The sequence below is a fragment of the Lacerta agilis genome, chromosome 3, assembly GCF_009819535.1.
Source record: "Lacerta agilis isolate rLacAgi1 chromosome 3, rLacAgi1.pri, whole genome shotgun sequence".
NCBI classification, from domain to species: domain Eukaryota; kingdom Metazoa; phylum Chordata; class Lepidosauria; order Squamata; family Lacertidae; genus Lacerta; species Lacerta agilis.
Genome location: NC_046314.1, coordinates 76,501,924 through 76,524,971, shown reverse-complemented (window position 1 = coordinate 76,524,971; position 23,048 = coordinate 76,501,924). Strand labels below are relative to the sequence as shown.

Genomic DNA, 23,048 nt, shown 5'->3' with positions numbered 1-23,048 from the left:
ATATAGTGCTGGAGAGTAACAAAACCTCTAAGCAGCTTCTAAGAAATATTAACATTACCCATAAAGGCAGTTAAAATAAGCAGTAAACGAGAAAAAGATTAAAACACATCAGCACCTACATGTCTAGAAATACTTGCCTAAACAAAAATGTTTTAAGCAGGCACCAAAAAGAACACAGTGAATGTGTCTACCTGATGCCCATAGGCAGGGAGTTCCAAAGTGTAGGTATTCCCACAATAAAAGAAAGATTTCATAGAAGGGCAGAACAAGTATTGTGTGGCACCTGTAATAGTACCAGTTCCACAGATTAAAGAAGTTGAGTGGTCACATGCTGGGTAAGGTGATCCCAAGCCATTAAGAGCTTTATATAACAACAGTAACACCTTGAACTTGGCCTGGGTGTAACTAGCACCTCGGCAACCAGCAGAGGTTTATATGCTGCAGCAATCTGCATTAGCAGCAGTTTCCAGGTCAAAGTCAAGGAAAACCCCACATAGAGTGCACTGCAGTAATCCAATCTTGAAGTCACCAATGCCTGAACTACTGTGGCCAAGTTTTCCCAGTTCAGAAACAGTCATAAGCTGTCATACCAGGCAAAACTGGTAAACTGGTAAAAGTGGCTTCTAGCCACTGAGGTTACTTGGGCCCCCAGGGACAGAGCTGGGGTCCAACCATTTAACTGCAGAAGGGATTCCTTGGGGTGAAGTCTAGCTTAGACTCTAGGTTTTGCTACTTGCCCAACAAGTTTGTCTGAATTCTAAGCAGAGTGATGGAAATAGTACGATTGCAGTAGGTTTGCAAAATAAAACATCAGAAGCCCCTGTAAATCTGATGTTCTCAAAAGCTGCACTATCCTTTAAATCAATTCAACATTTATGATATGTACAAAGGTGGCTCATAGCCAGCTTTCTTCTCCCAACCTTTGGTAGGCAGCATAGAAATTCCAACCTAGATGCTTTGTCCATTAGAATGGTTTTTTTCATTTCTCACGAATCTGACCATTTCATAGTATTATAATTAATGTGAGGTAGGTTCTATTGATTTTAATTGAAAACTCGATAATTCAGAAAAGGGGCTGAGTATCACTGCTGTAGTAGGTTTTTCAGAATGTCTGGCATTCTGATTCTCTACCTTGGGCAAATGTTCTCCTCACAGTGCTTCAGTGTAATGACTGCCGTCTTCTAATAGAGCACCAATCAAACATGCAGAAAAACAGTTCAACCGGGTGCGTGTTCTTTACTTCAATTAAACTCACACAGTTGGATGCCTACTGTTGCCAAAATGGTAATATAATTTATCCATTATAGTCAAACAGTAAAAACTACACTAAAAGTCATTAACAATATTTATAACACCATAAAATACAGTGTTAAAATATATGGACAGCAATATTACTGAAATGGTAAAATTTGTTTCTCATCATCAGTGATTAAAAACAGGATCATTTCTCTAGCTTCAATACACTCAACCCTAGTGACAGATTAGAATTCAAATCTTAATGATCAATTTACAATTAACAAGATAGAAGTGAAACAAATTAAACCAACCATTATATATAACGAGACCCAATGGACTCCCATTGTTGCCCTTAATTACAAACGCAAATCACAAATACACAATGGACAGTGTCAGCATCAATCCACAAGCCTCAAACTTTGGGACAACCCAAACAGAGGGTAAGCAAAATTATACAGAGAACACTGCAGTACTGTATTTTTACATTTGCATGTGTACACAGTGTCAACTGTGCAGCTTGAGGGGAGTAAATCAAGCACTTCCAGATCCGCCCATATATGTAGGGAAATTTTTGCTCATTACAATTTTTATTATTATAGATTCTACACACCAACAGCTACAGAGCAAAATAGGTACAAACCAGTCAGCATCAGAGAATAAACTGTGACGGTGAAGGAGCAAGTGTAAACAACTACAATTAAATATATCATTTAACTGGAGCAATGAATCTTGCTTATATTGTCTCTCAATTAGAAAGTGAAATGCTCTTTGAACAATAGCACACTATTATAACAATGTGAGTCTTCCATACAAATCAGAGTTTGGGGACAGATCTCAACACACACTATATAAAGAGAATGGGATTTTTTACTACATTCTGAAGCATGTTAACAAATGTCTGGGCTTCAGACCCAAAGCTGTGTCTACTCTTACTTCTTAGTAGTGTTGGTGAGGTGCCATATCCCAAGCCAGCTGTGGCTGGAGGCAGAGAGGAGAGGTGGGACAATGCAAGCCCAGAAGGAGGTTAGGCTTCTGATTGTCACGATAAGCCATAATTTATTGTGATGCCTCAATGCAGCCAATACATTTGGCACTTAATCAGATATAAGCACCTACTTTTTGCAAGGTGGGATTATATGTTCACTAATAAGTGGGCAAAGCGGAAAGGGATATGTAAGATTTGATTTAAAGATGTGTCAGCAGTCTATGTAGTCTCTATCAGGTCTGAATAGTTACCACATGCACCTGTCCGCATACATGTTGCAATATTAGTGCCACAGGTATACTAACACTACAGTAATTGTGTATAAGCTGGGCATCTGGTAAGTAGCTCTAATTTGACAGGTGTGTGCATGTGTGTGATATTTGTCTGAGGGTTTTCCTGTGCCTCACACTACATTAAAAAAACCAAGTTATCCTAAGTGATCAGAAATGGAAATGGAAAAGAAAGTAGTCTGCCCACATTGGTTGTGTACAGGGGCAGCATTTGCTTGAGGAGAAATGGGAACATGCTGCCTCCCTCACTTTCACTCACACACACATACACACACCCCACTGCTGCCTGACCGCTGGTACCATGGCTCTCTTACCTGCATTGTGCAGTGGCATCCACAAAGCACTGGCAGCAGTGCCAGCTTCCAGACAGATTTTGCCAAAATCTTGCGATACCTTGTGCACTCCATGAGATCTTATAAGTTTTGGGCAAGATCTCCTTGGAAACCAGTGCTGGTGGTGGCGGAGGTGAGGCAGGTGTTGCCTCTTAGGCTTCCACCACTCGAGGCAGCCGCCTCACCTTACCTCACCAGTGGGGCAGACCTGGTTCCATATGTGATTTTATTCACATTTAATGTATATGTTGAGGAATATGGAAGACTAGATACATAATACTAAAACTGAACTATGTAAGTGCTGTAAAAATGGCTTATCAATTCACAAATTTCTATTAGCTACTTGTAAGTAGTAAGCCTGTAAGTAGCTCTGTGTACAAAGAGTAAAAATGTTGCCTACCTGTTTTTTTCTGTCATATCTTCGAGTTTCTTGGCCAATGTGCAGCACTCTTCTTTTAATTTTGATAAGAGTGCATTCTGTGAACTCAGCAAGGAATCCAGTTCATTCACTAGAAATCACACATGAAAAAATGTGCATATGTTATATTCTATGTATACAAAGTTTGAAATGTAATACAGGACATTTTAGAAGCAACATTATAAAGTGTTATATTAACAATGGAACCTAGTTTTCAATTAAAGAAATTGACATCCTCATCTCTATGGAAAGTCGTAATAGGAAAGTCCCTTCAAAAGTGGTAAAAAAACCACATGCTCAAGCCTGTTCTTTACCATTTTGATCTTACTTGCCCATGACTAAATCTGTATGAGAGAGGCCTCCTATCAATTTTTTTTTGTCTCCCTTTCCCCATTTTAAGGTTGCACCACTCTGGCGAGACAGTCTGTGGGCAGGTAGGGTCTCAGCCTGCGTACCAGATGGAGCTGGTAGACAGCTGCCCTGGATACAGAATTGACCTGCGCCTCCATGGACAGCTGTGAGTCCAAAATGACTCCCAGGCTGCGCACCTGGTCCTTCAGGGGCACAGGCCGCCATCCATCCTCCAACCGCCTCCAGGCACTCACACAGGACCTTCATTGCCTTCACTGGTTCAGATTTAAAAGAGATGTAGAGAGCATCTACATAGCACCTAACTACAGTGGTCTAGATGTCAAATACCTGACCTTAGAAAATATATTTAATGTCCTACCAGCTAATGTAATCAAACTAATTTCCACATGAGATAGACAAAAGCTATCATTTGAGTCATATTAGTATGCTGGATGTATCACAGAATATGTGGAAGTATATTTGAAACATCAGTTAAGGAGGAGGACTTGTACAGCACAATATAGATGTCTTTAAGAGAAAACTGAAGGTACAGAAAGTTGGTATGAAGACACCATAACTTGACCAATCTTCAGAAAGTGCAAATATAATATTTTCCTTATAGGTAACTGAAATCAATAACTGAACAGCTTCTTGCAGTTGTTGGCCAACAGCTCCAATTTACTGTAGACATGGGAAACACTGGGAAATGAAGACAATATTTGTGAAAAAGGCCATGCGTATAGGCTGGGGTGGGGAGAAAAGTGAGCTTTGAAATTTTGTACCTCACAACATAGCAAAAATCTTGAATTTTTCAGTTTTAAATTATTGAAGATTTTAATTCACTAATTCATCAAATGAAATGTCAAGGGAAAATATGGAATATGATAAGCACTATGATCAGACCTCTATATGAAAAACAAAACAAACCAGAGTATTCAATTAAATAGCAGATAAAATTCTAGTTCCTTCATCTGTGAAGCAATTTAATATAATTGCATTTGAGATGAGATATTTGTGTTCAATATGTCTTAACTTTTCCTTTCTTGTTGTTCATATTAGAAATATCAATGAGCACAAAATACTATTCTCCAAAGCAAGCAAATTAAGTGAGATCTTATAGATAAGGGAGGAAAAAGTAAATGACAACTTGTTCTGAACATCTATGCCAAGTCACAGCTGCTTATACGCAGAAGTGCTGTATAGAATGCGGAGAGATGCCACAAATAGTCCCTTTCCCTTAATACACTTGTGTAGAATGAAGCCATAAAGCAAATAATTGCATTCATTTTTAGCAAAGATTGGCCTGCTAGGATTGGTGTCACTGCTGCATAATTCAAACAGAACACAGTTTGAAATGGAGATGGCTGTCAGTTCAGTGTTGAGCTAGCAATCCAGGCTAGCAAAGGATGTTAAGAAAGGCAAGATAATCTTGTTCTAAGAATGGTATACTCTGAGAAGCGTCCCAGGAGCTAGACAAGATCACACATGTGCTCCAGGGCAATGCAGCTAGTCACTGAGTACCTAAGCATAAACTGTGATTGCCAGGACAAGAAATTTCCCTGAACAATGAAAGGACAAATATATTCATTCAATCAATATTTATCTAAAATTTCAATACCCTGCTCTCTATCAAAGAAACCAAAGCAGCTTATAATGATAAAACCATATTATAATTATCAATAGTATTAAAATAAAACCAGCAGCATAAAACAGTAATGTAAGCAATAGTCATATAAATCATAAAACCAGCAGCAGTATATTCCCTCAAAAGGTGGATAACATAAGCACAATGCAGCATCAAAAGACTAAAATAAACTAAAATAACCACACACACACACCACCAAAGGGCACTCTAAAAAGCCCTGAAAAGTGAGCAATGTTAGGACCAGGCACATCTCCAGGGAAAGATCATTTCAGAGATGGAGTGCTACCACAGAGGCCTCATTCCATGCCATCACACTATGCAGTTTACTTGACAAAGGGACAATGAGAAGGACTGCAGATTTAGGTAGGCACCTATAAGCAAAGGTGTTCCTTTAGATAGTTGGGTCTCAAGCTGTTTTAAGTTTTATACTGCAATATTAATACCTGGAATTGGGCTCAGAAATCCATAGGGAACACCACATCAGAAAATGTAGGCACAGGAAGTAATCTATTGTGCACACTTGAAAGCCCAGAAGAACTAGGCTTCTCGGGAATAAGGAACCTCTCTGGAAACAGGAAATCTTGGCAGACTGGGCTTCCCAGCTGCACCTAGGTCTGGGTGACCAGGCTGCATAAGAGCCCAGTTGAAGCCTATTTGTTGCTGGAACAACACAGGCACTTAGTTTTGTGCAGCCCAGCTATTTGCTCCTTTTTCCTATGCCAACGAACCCTGAGTTGCTGCTGGCTTCTGCTGATACCTTGCTCTTGGAATGCTGCCTACCTTTTTGACCTTGGCTTTGCCTTATGACCCTGCTTACTGGACCACACCCACTTTTGGACAGCATCCCCATGCTTGACAACAGTCCTGAATTTCTGGAATGCCCTGATAACTGACTGCTAACTCCAGTCTGGCCAGTCCTCTGTCCCACCAGGGATCTAGCTTCCCCCTCTCCCCTAGCTAAGGGATCAAGTGAGGTCCTGATCAAGGCAGAACATAACCCAGGCCATGAGCAACTCCCCCAAAGTCACTGTCTACTTTGGGAAAAATTATATACTTTTCAGTGGAACTGGAGCTATTTGCTATTTTTCCTCTCTTTCAATAAATGATAAATAGTTGGTTAAGCCAGATACAGAGATTATGGGAGGGTTGGGATATGATCTAAAAAGGCAAATACACAAATATGATTCCCCGTCTTACTAAACTGATTAGCAACATTTATAGTCTGTACACACATTTAAATGCATTACTGGGGGCTCACTGAATTGCCAACAGCAACACATCCACCAACTGTAGTTTCAGAATTCAGGTTTTTAAAATATGCAATTTATGCATATTTTCTGTGAGCGATGCTACTTACAGCTTAAATATGCAAATTTGCTGCCGTTCTACAGCTCATGATATAGTTCTGATGTGGACCTGAAAAGCAATTTGTCCACCCCCAATATAAAAGGACCACACATAATATTTTGACTGTCAACAATTCTGTAAATCCGTTTTACTTTCATACTATAAAAGGTAAAGAATTACAGGTCAGCTGTGCCAAAATATTGAAGCACATCAGGTTCCAGTCATGCTGCCAGCTGTTACCAATGTCCTATATTTATCAATTTAAACTGCATTCTTCAGGTTCTCTCTCACTGCTGCAAAGGATTAAAGATCCATCTAGATTTGAGGAGGACAGAAAATACAAATTCTAAAAATGTGTGAGCCTGCAAAGATTAAATAAAGGAACATATTAATTTGGAGCCAGTGAATTACATCCAGCTGCGACAGTGAATTAAGTACCGATTAATGGCTAAAGCTTTTCTCCAGTTTGGATTCTGAAGCAAACTCATTAAGCTTTTAGAGTAGCTATAATGTGTGTACTGTGGGAACTGTTCAATGCTATTCAAGAGACTTTAACTGTAAGCTCAGAGCATTTCCTGCAGAGCTTCTGATGCTATTTTCTTTATATAACATGTGTGCCTGAAAATCCAGCCAAAAACAAGTCCTTTGTTTTTCTACTTTGTTGTGGTCCCTCTCAGCTTTACGTTTCTTGAACACAGGTAAATAAACTCATAATCCAGATGGTGCAACAGATGTGAGAGCAGCACTCTGAAATCAACAGACAGTGGGCAATACTTTCCATTTTCTCTTTTAAACGCTAACTAATATGTAATTCGGAATCTCCGGTGTAGTTAGCAGCTGCTCCCTTCGGCCAGCCAAAGGTTACAGGTGTTCCTGATGTCATTTCACAGTAAGGCGTGGGCCGGGCTTGTGAGTGAATGCCCAGGCTCTAATCTTTCCCTACCACCTACCAGTTTTATCATGCTGGGCCTCCATTTGCTGCATCTTCTGTGTCAGCTCCTGCTCTCTCTGCTGGGCCTGAAGGGCTTGAGTCTTTGCCTCATTGCTAAAGCTGTGCTGAATGTTCTCTTTTTCTAACCTATTAAAGAAGAAGAAGAAGAAGAAGAAGAAGAAGAAGAAGAAAGAAGTGGGGGGCACTCAGAAAGCATGCAGAAATGTCAAACATATTTATAAACAAAAATAAGTGATAAGTCTATATGCCAAAGAATTTTTTACATTCATTTGTATGTTGTGTGCTGTTTAATACCCCAAGCAATAAATAATAAAATGACAAATTAATAAAACATCAAGGCCAACCATTTTAAAAGGCAACAAAACAAAGGCAATAGTATATTACATTTCGATCATACCATTGCATGTGCAGCAATTAAGACATTATCCTAAAAAAATAAAGAGGCAGGAAAGGGGTGGACTGGGAGGAACCAGGGGGTCAAATGCAAAGATCAAATCAATGGCAACTCAGAGGGTAAGGAGCAAATGTTCAAAATACTGGTAGTGGCCCCCTAATAATGCTGCATGCTTCACACGTTTGCATATATATGGAGGCAGATTGCTATTTGCTAGCCCTAGTTTCCTACTGAGAATGTTCTGATCAAGTTTCATATGGCAAAGTCACAAATTAGAGCAGCTCCGCTTTCCAAAGATGACTTTTCATTAATGAATTCTGCCCCCCACCCCCCAAAAAATCAACTATGGTAAGAAACACACACCTCTTCATCAGTTTGACATTTTCAGAAATGTATCAAGGTAGCCATGTGCAGGTATAATAAAAAAACAAAAAACAAAAATTAATTGCCAACAATAGATTTTGCAAATACTGCAAGGTCATAAGCAGTCCTATGTTAAGATTCTAGGTGGCTCTGGATAGGGTTGCCAGATTTCAAAAAGTGAAAATCTGGACACAAAAGTTGCCTGGGCACTGTTATTGACGGTCAAATTCCGGCTAAATACACAATAAAAACAAAAACCAATAACCCCCTCCCACAAACACATTTAAAAGGACATAGAATGTTAATCAGTCAAAGGCCTGGTTGAAGAGAAACATTATCACCTGGCACCTAAAGATACGTAATGAAGGTGCCAGGCAAGCCTCCCTATAGAAAGCATTCCACAAAAAGGCCCATTCTCATGCTGCCAAGTCCAAACCTTTAGCTTAAACAGCATAGAGGATAAAATTGAACCCTGAGGAACCCCATATTGAAGGCTCCACAGGGCCGAACAGCACTCCCCAAGCATCGGCCTCTGGAAACAACCATCCAAGTAGGACCGGAACCATCACAAAGTGATGTCACCCACCCCTAACTTGGACAGCTGCTCCAGAAGGATACCATGGTTGATGGTACTGAAAACTGCTGAGAGGTCAAGGAGAATTTACAGGGATACATTTCCCCTGCCTACCAGCAGAGGTCATCATACAGGGTAACTAAAACAGTTTCTGTGCCAAAATCGCTTGGATCTGATCCACGGCTCTCCTCTCCCTTCTGCCCATTTGGAATTTCAAAGAAAAGAGGGAAATTGTGGGGCATTCAGAATTAGGTTACGCCTTTCTTTTTCTAAAAAACAGCAGCTTCAACACATCAACCAGCTACAGGAGAGGAGAGGTGGGTGGGTTGGTGCAAGCCCAGGGGAAAGCTGAGGTTGATTCCGCCATGATAAACTGCAGTTGACTGCTACCATTACATTTGCTACCATTACATTTGGTACTTAATCAGGTGTGAGCACCTGATTCCTGCAAGGGTGAGATGCAGAGTGCACACACACCCATAAATAGGCAGAATGGAGTTGCAATGTATCAGATCAGCTCTGGAGCAGCACTCCACAGACTCTGGCAAAAATGTCTCTCCCGTTACTATAAGGCAAAGACAGCTAAGAGCGGTACTATTGCTTTGAAACAGCAGAGTGCTGCTGCTCCAAAGGCTGATGGTGTGGGGCAGCTCCTCCTCTCTTTCGGAACACAGGGCAGGCAAAGAATAAGCCTGTTCTACATCTCTAATCTTGCATCTTTCTCTGTTTTATCCACTGATAGGGAAAGCTGCTCCATTCTTTGAGATTGTAGTATCTATCACGGGTAAGTTATCTATTAAAGATTGTAACCATTACAGGTAAAATAGATTATAAAGGTAGGTAGACCAGGGATTCAAGTACATGCTTTCATTAAGAGTGTATTGTGTCTACCTGACCCAGGCATAGGCAAACTCTGGCCTTCCAGATGTTTGGGACTACAACTCCCATCATCCCTAGCTAACAGGACCAGTGGTCAGGGATGATGGGAATTGTAGTCCCAAACATCTGGAGGGCCGGAATTTGCCTATGCCTGATCTGACCCAATTACCATGTCCAATGCAGGTGATCTTCCTCATGGAGGCTGCCTATCTGAAGGTTACAGAAGCTGTTTTGAAAACTTAAAGAAATATATTTCTGCAAAGTAAATGTTAATGGAGGGGGAAATGATCAATATTGCATTTGTAACTACAAAAGCAGTTACATGCCTGATCTGCAAGCATAGTTTATCCATGCCTGCATGTAAATAAGGAAAGATTCACAGAAGCCCTGATTCTATAGACATATTTAACTTGGAACACATCTGATAAGCTTTCCATTTAGGGGGCACGCAATGTTCCATAACACAATTACCAAAAGAGACAGGCAAGCACAAGAATTTGCACAATGCTGTGAAAATGGCAAAATCCCCTATCTGCCAGTCCACTAGTGGCCACAATCTAAGCATAATCTAAGCAGGGAAAGTTCCTGCTAACAGGAGTGAAGTCTGGGTTTTTAAACATGTCTTAAGTTTTTATAACTTGGCAATACTAGCTTCAGGAACAGAATTCTGAAGAAAAGAATTAAACATGTCTCCCCTCTACAATGTACCAAGTTTTAGTTTCTTCAATATGGCATCAAATTTGCTAGTTATATGCTACCAGCATATGATATTGGCCCATGTGTGTTTTCAGTGTTGCCCTCGGCGTAGACCCCAGCTGTCTACTCCATTCCCACAACTATTTTCTAAAACAAATGTCTAGGCAGTATTACTATATACAAGTGAGTTCTGAACTATGTGTCAGGGTCTATTCAGAACTTCCTTAGTGAAAACTACATAATGGTAGACAAGATTTCCAGAGAAATGCTAGCACAAGGGGATTTCCCCTCCTACCCCTGCTCTATTCCCATATGTGGGGTGGGGGAGGCGGGGTTATTGGTTGTGGGGATGGATTAGGGAGGCTGGAGAGGATATATTATTTAATGATATCTTTCCTAACTTGCACTAGCAAGTTCCATATCCTAGCAGAGTTCCAAGCATCCCCCTTTTTAAATTACACAGCGATCAGCTTGTTGCTGGCTCGTCTGAGCCTCACTACTTAAGATTCCTGGTAAGATCCCTTTTAAAAAGAATAGACACGAGAATCTGATTAAACTTAATATAAAAGTAGTTTACTCACAGATTTATTCAGGTTCACAGACAGATCCCTGAAGGCAGGCTTAGGTTACATAACTATATACAGTCATACCTTGTGGCGCTCGCTGCGGGTTGCGTTTGCTGTGGGATACGAACATGCCGAACCCGGAAGTACCGGAACAGGTTATTTCCAGGTTTTGGTGCTCACGCATGCACAGAAGCAGTGAATCACAACCCGCGCGTACGCAGACGTGGCACTGCGGGTTATGGACACTGTGGGTTGTGAACGCGCCTCCCGCACTGATCGCGTTCGCAACCCGAGTGTCCACTGTATCTACATGAACTGTCCCATAAAGGAATTAGTCTCAAGTGACTACGATTGAGCATTCATTTCTCCTAACACACAGGAACAAAAAATGGAGAACACACACTGATCAGAACATGGAGGCCATGTGCTCCTCCATGCTAGACCACACCCTCTTCTAGTCACATGTAGTGGAAGTCTGTCCCAGCTCAGGAGGAAACAGGAAGTCTTCTCCTGTGTGGTACAAAACACCCCCTAACACAGTGTTTTTCAACCTTTTTTGGGCAAAGGCACACTTGTTTCATGAAAAAAATCACGAGGCACACCACCATTAGAAAATGTTAAAAAAATTAACTCTGTGCCTATATTGACTATATATAAAGTAATTTTCCCACGGCACACCAGGCAACATCTCGCGGCACACTAGTGTGCCACGGAACAGTGGTTGAAAAACACTGCCCTAACATGTCCACTGTAGGAATGTTGTACTTGACTACAGTTTTACATCCCACATTGGTTTCTGTGAGTAGGAGGATTTTTCTTGTTTTTATTATGTATTTTGTTTTTTTATCTTGCATTTTTATGTTGTGAACTGCCCTGAGATCTGCAAATGAAGGATAGTATACAAATTCATTTTAAAAAATGTTTCCCAGAGGTAGGGGATATTTACAGGGTGTGCAGTGGGAGGGAAAGGGAGAACATTCCACTGCACATGCACAAATCTTTGCACTGATGGAACATTCACCTTAGCACTACACTGAATAAACATGGAAGGCATAACATGTGGGCACAGTTTCTTTTGAAAGACAGAAGCAACTGAGAAAGGGAAAATGGAGCTGCCATGGCATCAGATGCAACGCCACATAACACTCTCTTCCCCAGTGTGCAGGCCACAGTGCCACTTTTGAACTAATCTTGGCTGCCCTTCCACTTTTAGTTTGCCCAGAATGCAATTCTCTGGCTAACAGATCTATGAAATCTATATGGTTCGTAATCTATAGGCTGGGGCATTGCATCTTGGCTAAAGTAAAATAGTCAGTGACCACTGTGGATGGGAGTTGAGCTTGGCTCTTGTACAAAAGGACCACTGCCAGGGCACAATAGTCCAGGAAGAAGAAGAAGAAGAAGAAGAAGAAGAAGAAGAAGAAGAGGAGGAGGAGGAGGAGTTTGGATTTGATATCCCACTTTATCACTACCCGAAGGAGTCTCAAAGCGGCTAACATTCTCCTTTCCCTTCCTCCCCCACAACAAACACCCTGTGAGGTGAGTGGGGCTGAGAGACTTCAAAGAAGTGTGACTAGCTCAAGGTCACCCAGCAGCTGCATGTGGAGGAGCGAAGATGCAAACCCGGTTGCCCAGATTATGAGACTACCGCTCTTAACCACTACACCACACCAGGAGCCCACTGGGAAAGGCAGGGAGCTGGTACAAATAAGGCCAGGCCAATGAGAGGCTCTTCTGAGCCACTGGGGCCTTCAGCCAGTGCCCAAACTGGCTGGCCGCTGCTGCCAAGCCAGACAGTGAGCACAAATGGATGAAACAGTGAACATGATTAAATGAACGTAAAGTGGAATGTAAAGGCTCTTCTCAACAGTGTCATGAATGGTCATAGTGGGCAGATTGAATTTTTGAAGGCTCCATCCTGCAACCTCTATTGTCCCTGAGGAGGAGAACACTTTGAACACTTATGAAACTTCTTTTAAGATCCTACTATAAGTTGCCTTTTGAGGTTTCTGGGGAAGCACATTCATTCCTCATCTTCTGCCAACCATGCATCACTTACATTCATGTGCCCCAGAAAAGGCCTTATTTGTAGGTTGCAGTGGCTTTAGCATAAAACTGACTATCCATGAGGAGTGGTTTGGGTGGCATAATGAATATTCTGTTGTTATTGTAGACTTCTCCTGCTAAAGGCAAGGGTAAGGGAAGCAGAGATAACTACTGCTTCAAAGAGACTAAACTGGTACAGACCTGCCCTTCTCCATTTAGGGGGCTTGAAAAAGTTGTGTGTGTTCTCAGGCCTGGTATCAGACTTCTGCCACATTGGGAGATTGGTGTTTATTTGAAAACTCTGGGGTTGGAACCAGTACTGATCCTACTAAGAGCAGACCTAAGTTAACCATGCCCTATTAATTTCAGTGGGTCTACCCTGAGTAAGACTAACATTGGATACAACCCCTGTTGAGAGCAGCAAGAACAGAAGGAAACATCTATAAAAAGAGAGGACAGTCTGTAGCATAATGCAGTATGAGTATGGTCATCAATGTGCATGAGTTTTCCTGTGAGATGATTTCTTGATGTGAAAGTAAAGATTGCACTTGGAGAGGGATGAAGTATATACATTGTGGAACAAATTCTTACTTGATAAGTGCTAAATTTTATTGGTTGAGTCTGTTAGCTCTTTTGTGAGATATCACTCTATATATTTTATATCAGATTTTTTAAACACACATAGATACTGTGTTGAAAAAGAAAGAACACTGCCTATATATAGTTGCTTTCCTCCTTTAAGTTAACCTTAGTTCTAAGCAGGAAAGAATATAACACTAGTTATAGGGGAACACTATAACACTAGTACATTAGGGGAAAGTGCCAGTTTATATAATTATACATCCTTATTACTTGATGCAACACATACAAGTACCGGTAGGTACTAAATACTTGGGAGATAGTTCCAGAGTTTAAAATGCTGTGTAAGATCTACATAAGGGTGACTTCCTGGCCCAGTGCTACATGAGAGGATACCTTAGAACCTACAGAAAACATGCTTAGAAGCCTATGGATGTTCTCTTGTCTAGTGCTGAGGAATCTCAGACAGCTGGAAAGGAAATTTATTTGCCTGACCAACATGAATACCATACTGGGATTTGCTACGAGTGTGCCATCTTGCCTCTGCAGCTTTAACCTCCCATATCACAATGATATGAGAGGACATTCTCTCATTTTTCAGGATACCTGCTGGATTAAAAGCAGTCTCTTGAATGCTGCAAAGCACCCCATGAGATACTGCTTTTGATACAGCAGACAAACTACAAGAAAGCAGTTACTGGTGGGTAGCCGTGTTGGTCTGCCATAGTCGAAACAAAATAGAAAATTCTTTTCAGTAGCACCTTAGAGACCAACTGTGTTTGTTCTTGGTATGAGCTTTCGTGTGCATGCACACTTCTTCAGATACACTGAAACAGAAGCCACCAGATCCTTAAATATAGTGAGGGAGTGGGGAGGGGTATTACTCAGAAGGGTGGTGGGAGTGGGTGATCAGCTGATAGGTGTGGAAAACCTGTTGACGGCTCTTAACGGCTGCAATTAGTCTTGCAGGGAAGGCAAGGGGTGAGATGGCTAAAGATAGCTTTGTTATTTATAATGAGATAAGAATCCAATGTCCAAGAAATCAGGATACTGTAAGTGCTGTGTTTCCCAGATTCAACGTGGCACCTTGTTAAAAGTGAGCTCCATGTTTCACCAAGCAGTATACTACATGAAAACTATTTACTGCTTCATTGTAAATAAGCGTTTTACAAAAAATAATAAAAAAAATAATGAGGGAATACCTCTGAAGCCTCTGTAGTATGTCAATAAAGCATTTGCAGATGGGGGTGCTGGGAGGAGAGCCCAGGCAAAGGGTACCAGTATTAGGCTTCACTCCCTAATAGTCACAGTCTCTTGCACAGGAAGCTAGGGCAGGAGCTGGAAACGGGTGGTAGGCCACCAGCATTTCCATGCATAAATGTCTCAAAATGCCCAGGAATCATGTAGTCTCCCACCTTTTTGTAATATGAAAATATTTGATGATTTACTCTGTGTGCTAGATTCAAACGTTAGAACTGCATTTCTACCAGCAAGACAAAAAACAACAACAAAAACCACCTCTCTGTCTGGAACACCGGGCTATTTTTTAACTCAATAATTATGTAAACACTTTGTTGAATCTGAAGATGACTCATCTTGGTTTCCTTAGCTGAAATGCATTGTTTAAAAATTCAGTAATACAGGAGTTACTTTTTAGTTTGATGCATTTGGGATCAGCGAGGCTTTTTTAACAGTAAGCAGAAAAGCTCATCGCAGAAGTGTTTTATCAAATTTCAAGATGCTGCAGAATTTTTCATAATATACTAAGGCACGGCTTGCCAACGTGGCACACATGGGCACATAGCTGGCTGCAAAGGCATTTACAGGCACCTATATGGTTCCCTCTCCCAGCAGAAATTAGAATTGACAGAAGCATTCTATTATAACCACTATAATAGGTTGTGGTGTTTGCTTGGTTGAAGTGTGTCCACAACAGCTCCTCTGGTTTGCAAATGTGCCCATAGGCCCAAAACGGCGGAATCCAACCTCCCTCCTATAGAACTCCACTGAGCCATTTTCTGTCTCTCCTCATTCCTCAACCCTTTTCTGGTGCATGTGCAACTAGTGGCTCCATTCCTTCCCAGCGATGCAGGTATGGACCACAGATGGACAGCCTGTGGGTATAACCTTTGAGATGCACAGGTATACGCAATGGGCCAACATATTTCATTTCATAAAGTTTATATACCGTTTGATTGTAAAACAACAATCACCACCTCAAAGCAATTTATGAAAAGAGTGAAACAATAAAATTATCGGCAAAAAGTTAAAAACAGCTATAATAATAATAATAGTTGTTGTTGTTGTTAATTGCCTTCGAGTGCTCCAATTGGAGAACAGTCTTTACCAAAGGTGTCATGGGCTTTGAAGACACTCAAACTCAGGACGCAAGGGAGAAACGTATTAAGAGGAAGGCACGCTTGGCAAATCCACGCCATGATCAACTCCCGCCCGGAAACCAAAGTCCCCACTGTGGAAGGACGTGTGGATCCAGAATTGGCCTCCACAGTCACTTACGGACTCATTGTTAAAACCGTTTTTATGGAAGACAATCTTACTCAGATACGAGTGATTGCCAAAGATGATGATGATGATAATGATAATGATATTTATAGCACGTCCTTCTGTCTGGGTTTTCCCAGCCACTCTGATTTATATCAGTTATAAGATAAACACATATTAAAACATATGTATATATTTGCTGCATCTGGGTATCTGGGTAGCTAAACAAAAATGTTTTTAGCAGGCACAGTGAATGCGCTTGTGTGATGACAATAGGCAGGGAGTTCCAAAGGGCAGGCCTGATATCTTACAAATGCGGAATGAGTATTATGTGGCACCTGTAACAGTGCCTGTGCTGGCCCCAAGGGTTTGTCCATGAAGCGAGGTCCAAATCCAGTCCTGGGTCTAGGGGTCCAAAGGAGGTCAATCCGGCAGGGAGCGAGGCAGGGAGCAGATCAAGGTCCAAGGCAGGTTCAGGCACAAGGTTGCAGGTTGAGCACACACTTGCAACTAAGTTGCTCACGCAACTTGGGCTGGGTCTGGCTGGCTTTTATCTGGCCCTATGCTTAGGGCGGTCCCGATCCTCCGGAGACTCGCCTCTCCTCCGGGCCTGGAGGCGAGCACTCCTCCTGCAGACACTTAACTCCCTTCGCCTCTCTGCCCTGAGCCTCTGTAGCTCAGGAGAGGATGGTGGGTTACTGGACCCAGGGGATGCCTCAGCTTCCTCTGAAGAGGCTGGGAGTGGAGCACCTGCAGGCAATGGGTCCTCCCTCCCATCAGGAGCCAGAGCAGACTCTGCTGATGCCTGCACCTGGGGATCCAGCACAGGTGGGGATCCTTCAGGCTCAAGCCCTGGCCCCGGCTCAGCTGGTTCTGGAGGCGGGGAATCCCGTGCAGGCTGGGATCCCTCAGGTTCAGCATCAGAGTCTGACTCCCAGGCCATCACACCATCCCCCCTCCCAGGCCCCCCCCTCAACCGAGGGGCCGGACCAGGCTTGCTGGGGTAAGCTGCATGGAAATCACGGAGGCAGGCAGGTGCGTGGACGTTTTCCGCTGGTTCCCATGAACGATCCTCAGGCCCATACCCCTTCCAGTCGATGAGGTATTGGAGCTTCCCCCTGCGGTATCGTGAGTCGAGAATGCGCTCCACCTCGTACTCAGGCTCCCCCTCAACCAAAACTGGCTGCGGTCGTGGATTGTCTGGGTGGAACTCGTCGGGCGGGGCGACTGGACTAAGTAGGGACCGGTGGAACACTGGGTGAACCTTGAGCGATGGAGGTAACTGGAGGCGAAACGCCACCGGCGACACCTGCGCAGTGATGGTGAATGGGCCGGCAAACCGTGCATCCAGCTTTCGTGAGGGCCGAGAAGGATGCAGGTGACGGGTAGAGAGCCACACCCGATCGCCAACATGGAGTTCTGGCCCCTCCTGACGATGTCGGTCAGCCTGGGCCTTGTATGCGTCCTTGGCCTGGCGCAGTTGCTCCATCAATAATTGTTGCTGGGACTGAAGCTCCTGAAGCCAGTCTGTCACTGCGGGGACCGCGGAAGCTGGCAGCACGTCCGGGAACAAACGAGGATGGTAGCCGTAGGAGGCCTGGAACGGGGTCTGCTGGGTGGAGGCGTTCACTGCATTGTTGTAGGCGAACTCCGCCAATGGCAAGTGATCGACCCAGTCATCCTGCTGGAAACTGCAGTAACACCGGAGGTACTGCTCCAGCACCGCATTTGCCCGTTCCGTCTGGCCATCGGTCTGCGGGTGGTGGGCCGAAGATAGACAGACCTCCGTCCCAAGGGTCTGGTGCAGGGCTCGCCAGAAGTGGGATGTGAACTGGACGCCGCGGTCAGAAACCACACGCTCGGGCAGGCCATGCAGGCGGAAGATGTGCTGCAAGTACAGTTGAGCCGTTTCCTTAGCTGTGGGTATGGACGGGCAGGGGGCACAGTGCACCATCTTAGTGAAATGGTCCGTGAAAACCAGGAGGCAGGTACAGTGACGAGATGGGGGCAAGTCCACCACAAAGTCCAGCGAGACCGTGTGCCAGGGACGCGGTGGGACTGGTAATGGCTGGATCAGACCGGGGGGTCGCCCGGTAGGACCCTTGGCCCTCCGGCAGACATCGCAACCAGCAACATAGCGTGCCACATCAGCCTTCAGGCGGGGCCACCAGAACTCCCGGCTTACCAGATGGGTGGTCCGGTACCGCCCAAAGTGCCCTGCTGCTGGGGCATCGTGGGACATCTGGAGAACCTCAGCCCGCAATGGTCCTGGTGGGATGTATAGACGACCCTGGTGCAGCAGTAGGCCCTGGTGCAGGGCCAGCCCCGGATATCGAGGGCATGACCCGTCAGACAGTTCCCGGAGCCGTTCCTGTGCCCAAGCGTCGACCCGTTGCTGTTCTCGCACCCGAGCCTGCAGCGGCTTGGCCTCCTGAGTGGCCAGGAATGCGGCTGGTGGTAAGATAGTCGTCGGTACTGCCTGCTGTACAGTGTCTGCGACGTCCTCAGGTTTCCGGGACAGGGCATCCGCTTTCCGGTTTTGGGAGCTAGGGATGTAGCGGATCCGGAACTGGAACCGGGAGAAAAACAGCGCCCACCGGATCTGCCTTTGGTTCAACTTGCGGGTGGTCTGGAGGTACTCCAGATTCCGGTGGTCCGTTCTCACTTCCACCGGGTGTCGTGCCCCCTCAAGATGATGGCGCCAGACCTCAAAGGCCACCTTGATGGCCAGTAGTTCCCGCTCCCACACGGTATAGTTACGCTCCGCCGGAAGGAGCTGCCGGGAGTAATAAGCGCAGGGTAACAGTGGCGCATCGGGTCCTTGTTGCTGAGACAGGATGGCACCGAGAGCCGTACTGGAGGCATCAGTCTCCACCACGAAGGGACGAGAGGGATCAGGATGCTGTAAAATCGGCGCCCTCTGGAAACAGGCTTTCAACCCCTGAAATGCCACTTCAGCCTCCTCATCCCAGGAGAAGGGCGTCTTGGGGCGCAGCAGTCGGGTTAATGGGGTGGTGCGATGAGCATAATCTGCAATGAAGGTCCGGTAATAGTTGGCGAACCCTAGGAACCGCTGTAAGTCCTTGCGGTTCCGGGGCGCTGCCCACTCTCGAACCGCAGCCACCTTCCCAGGGTCCATCTGCACCCCGTCAGGGGAGAGTCGGTGTCCAAGGAAGTCTACTGACCGCTGGTGGAACTCGCACTTGCTGAGCTTGGCGTACAGTCGGTGCTCCCGCAAGCGCTGCAACACGGACCGAACATGACTCTCGTGACGGGCTGGGTCACGGGAATAAACCAGAATATCATCTAGGTACACCACCACGTATTTGTCTAGCAAGTCCTGGAACACGTGGTTGATGTACCGTTGAAACACGGCGGGCGCGTTGCATAATCCGAACGGCATAACCAGGTATTCAAACTGCCCATACCGGGTCCCGAATGCAGTCTTCCACTCGTCCCCGGCACGGATCCGAATCAGGTTGTAGGCCCCTCGGAGGTCCAGTTTGGTGAACATCTGCGCCCCCTGCACCCGCTCCAGCAATTCTGCAATAAGGGGCAAGGGGTACCGGTCTGGGATGGTGATCTTATTCAGGGCCCGGTAGTCATGGCAGAGGCGAAGCTCCCCACACTTCTTCTTAACGAAGAGTACAGGAGCGGCAGTGGGTGAGGTAGAGGGCCTAATGAACCCGCGTTCCAGGTTCTTGCGAAGGAAGTCCTGCAAGGCTTCACGCTCTGGCTCCGAAAGAGAATATAAGCGGCTCACAGGCAGGGGCGCCCCAGGCTGTAGGTCTATGCCGCAGTCGAAGGACCGATGAGGCGGCAGCTTGTCTGCTCCCTGTTCCTCGAACACGTCTAAATAGTCCTGGTACACAGCAGGGAGCGTTGACAAAGCCTGACCCATGGGGGCAGCTGCTACTAACTCGGACTGAGCATGGGAACCCGGGTCTGGGAAGCGTACCGTCCGATTGACCCAGTCGATCTGAACATTGTGCGACTCCAGCCAGTCCATCCCAAGCACCAGGGGAAACCGGGGCATGGTGGCAATGTCCAGGGTTCGCACCTCCCGGTGCTGCTGGTAGCACAGGACCAAGGGCTGGGTCTCCCGAGTAACAGCGCCCGAGCGTAGGAGCCGTCCGTCAATTGCCTCCACCTGTACTGGTTCCGGCTTGTTCTGAAGCGGCACCTGATGCTGAGTGGCGAAGGCAGAGTCCATATAGGAGCGGGTTGCCCCCGAATCCACCAGAGCGTGGGTGAGAATCCAGGGCCCACCGGGGGGGTATAGACGCACCGGTATCATGAGGTGTTGCAATTCCACTGGTGAGGGCCCATCATGCGATGCTTGGGACCCCAGGTAGCCTGGGCCATCGGCTACTGGGGTTGGCCGTTTTCCCTGCGGCTGGCGTTTCTCAGGGCAGGTTTGGGCGTAGTGTCCACTCCCACCGCAGTAGAGACACAGGTTCCCCTCCCGACGCCGAGTCTTTTCCGAGGGGGAGAGGCGAGGCCGCGCTGCCCCGAGCTGCATCGGCTCCTCCAATGACTCAGCTCTGGCCACGGAACTGCAGGGAAGCACCGGCGCCGGGAGGCCGGAGTGCCGGCGGCCCCGGGCCTGGCGACGGTCCTCCAACCGATCGTCTATCTGCAGACTCCGTTGGATGAGGGCATCCAGTGTGGCAGGGCGATCCAACGTGGCCAGCTGATCCAGTATCTCGTCTGAAAGTCCCTCGAGATACTGGTCCCGCAGGGCAGAGTCGTTCCAGGTCAAGTCCTGCGCCAGCAGCCGAAATTCCGTGGCATAGGTGGCCACTGTGGACTTGCCCTGTTTCAACCGCCGAATTGCCCGATTGGCTTGACTCCCCTTCTGAGGGTTGGCGAACGTGGTTTCCAGATGATTGCAAAACCCCGTATAGTCTGTCAGCAAGGGGGAGTCTTGCCGGAGCAGCGGCAACGCCCACTTGGCCGCCTGGTCCTTCAGCAAGCTGATCAGGAAGTGCACCTTAGTGCGATCGTCAGGGAAATCCCGAGCTCGCCCCTGAATATACAGCTTGGCCTGGGCGAGAAACATGGGAAAGCTGGCTGGGGACCCATCAAATTTCTCTGGCAGGGCCACTGGGTACTTGCCAGGAGCTGGGGCGGCGGCCCCAGGAGCCAGTAAGGCATCCAAACGCTGCTGAAGCGCCGTAACCACATTGCTTAGCTGCTGCACGGTGTGGGTCAAGGCCTGGTTCTCCTGGGCCAATGCCACCAGCGCAGCCGCCTGGTCAGCCATGGCTACTAGTTCCTCCCGAACGCACCCCAGCGAAGGGGGAGTGCGGGTGGGGCGTGAGCAAACTGTGCTGGCCCCAAGGGTTTGTCCATGAAGCGAGGTCCAAATCCAGTCCTGGGTCTAGGGGTCCAAAGGAGGTCAATCCGGCAGGGAGCGAGGCAGGGAGCAGATCAAGGTCCAAGGCAGGTTCAGGCACAAGGTTGCAGGTTGAGCACACGCTTGCAACTAAGTTGCTCACGCAACTTGGGCTGGGTCTGGCTGGCTTTTATCTGGCCCTATGCTTAGGGCGGTCCCGATCCTCCGGAGACTCGCCTCTCCTCCGGGCCTGGAGGCGAGCACTCCTCCTGCAGACACTTAACTCCCTTCGCCTCTCTGCCCTGAGCCTCTGTAGCTCAGGAGAGGATGGTGGGTTACTGGACCCAGGGGATGCCTCAGCTTCCTCTGAAGAGGCTGGGAGTGGAGCACCTGCAGGCAATGGGTCCTCCCTCCCATCAGGAGCCAGAGCAGACTCTGCTGATGCCTGCACCTGGGGATCCAGCACAGGTGGGGATCCTTCAGGCTCAAGCCCTGGCCCCGGCTCAGCTGGTTCTGGAGGCGGGGAATCCCGTGCAGGCTGGGATCCCTCAGGTTCAGCATCAGAGTCTGACTCCCAGGCCATCACAGTGCCACTCTGGCAATAATCCAAGCACTTCCACACGCATGCCTCCAGCAGAAGGCCATGGGAGGGAAAAAGACTCCATGGAGAGTCTTATCAACCTCTGCTTTTCCCAACTTGACTGGTACATTCTGGTAAAACCAGTGTGCTGTCCAGAACTAGAGCACTTTGTTCAACAGCTGCATTACTAAGGCTGCTTCAAGATGGGTGAGCTCATAGCACAAGTGAAATTGTAACTGACATTTTATGACCCTATTATAAAATCACTTGCCCAGCCTTTTCTTCTTCTTTATAGAACAGGGATATAGCGCTATACTGCCATAATGCTATGGTATTATGGTGCTTTGATGCTATAATTCATAAAAAAATTATAACCAGAAAGGCATTTTAGGGACAATTAAAAGATTTTAAAAAGAAGAATTGGGTCATAAAATTAGCACTCAGCACAAATGTTGTAACAGGGAAGGGCCATAGCACATCTGCTTTGAATGCAGATGGTTCCAGGTTCAATCCCTGGCATCCTCAAGTAGGGCAGGGAAAGAACCCAACCATAGAGATTCATAGACAGTAAGTGTAGACAGTACTGGGCTAGATGGACCAATGATCTGACTTAATGTAAGGCAGCTTCCTAAGAATGTGTGCTGAGCGATGATAAAAAAAAAATGCTTTAGTTTCTTGCCCTAAGTGGAAGAGTGGTCACCTGTGGGGACTCTTCTGAAAAAAATGGACTTTCTAAAGGCTGAGAAAAGATGGAAGAATCACAGGGAAAATACAGCAATGAACAGATGATGGCGTCATGTGGATCATGTGGATGTCTTATAAAAAGTGAGTGAATGAAGGATGGAAATTCTGCGCTAAACTTACAACGGAGGCACTCTGTGCTATAGGAACATACAAATGTGTCAAAGTCATAAAGGATGTCAAAAGGAAGAGCAATGAGTAGCACTAATTTTAAAAGCGATGTTCTTCATTTAT

At 45.9% G+C, this 23,048-nt stretch overlaps 1 protein-coding gene across 4 annotated transcripts in view; it reads right to left on the bottom strand.

The window, feature by feature from the left end:
• SDCCAG8 (SHH signaling and ciliogenesis regulator SDCCAG8) overlaps positions 1-23,048 on the bottom strand; it is a 98,690-nt gene that overhangs the window by 31,972 nt on the left and 43,670 nt on the right. For all 4 annotated transcript variants that reach the window (XM_033144372.1, XM_033144371.1, XM_033144369.1 and 1 more), the window contains exons 14-15: positions 7,555-7,682; positions 3,244-3,352 (exon numbers count right to left, since the gene is read on the bottom strand). In XM_033144372.1, coding sequence (XP_033000263.1) covers positions 3,244-3,352; positions 7,555-7,682 — 237 coding nt within the window. The remainder of the gene's footprint in view (positions 1-3,243; positions 3,353-7,554; positions 7,683-23,048) is intronic.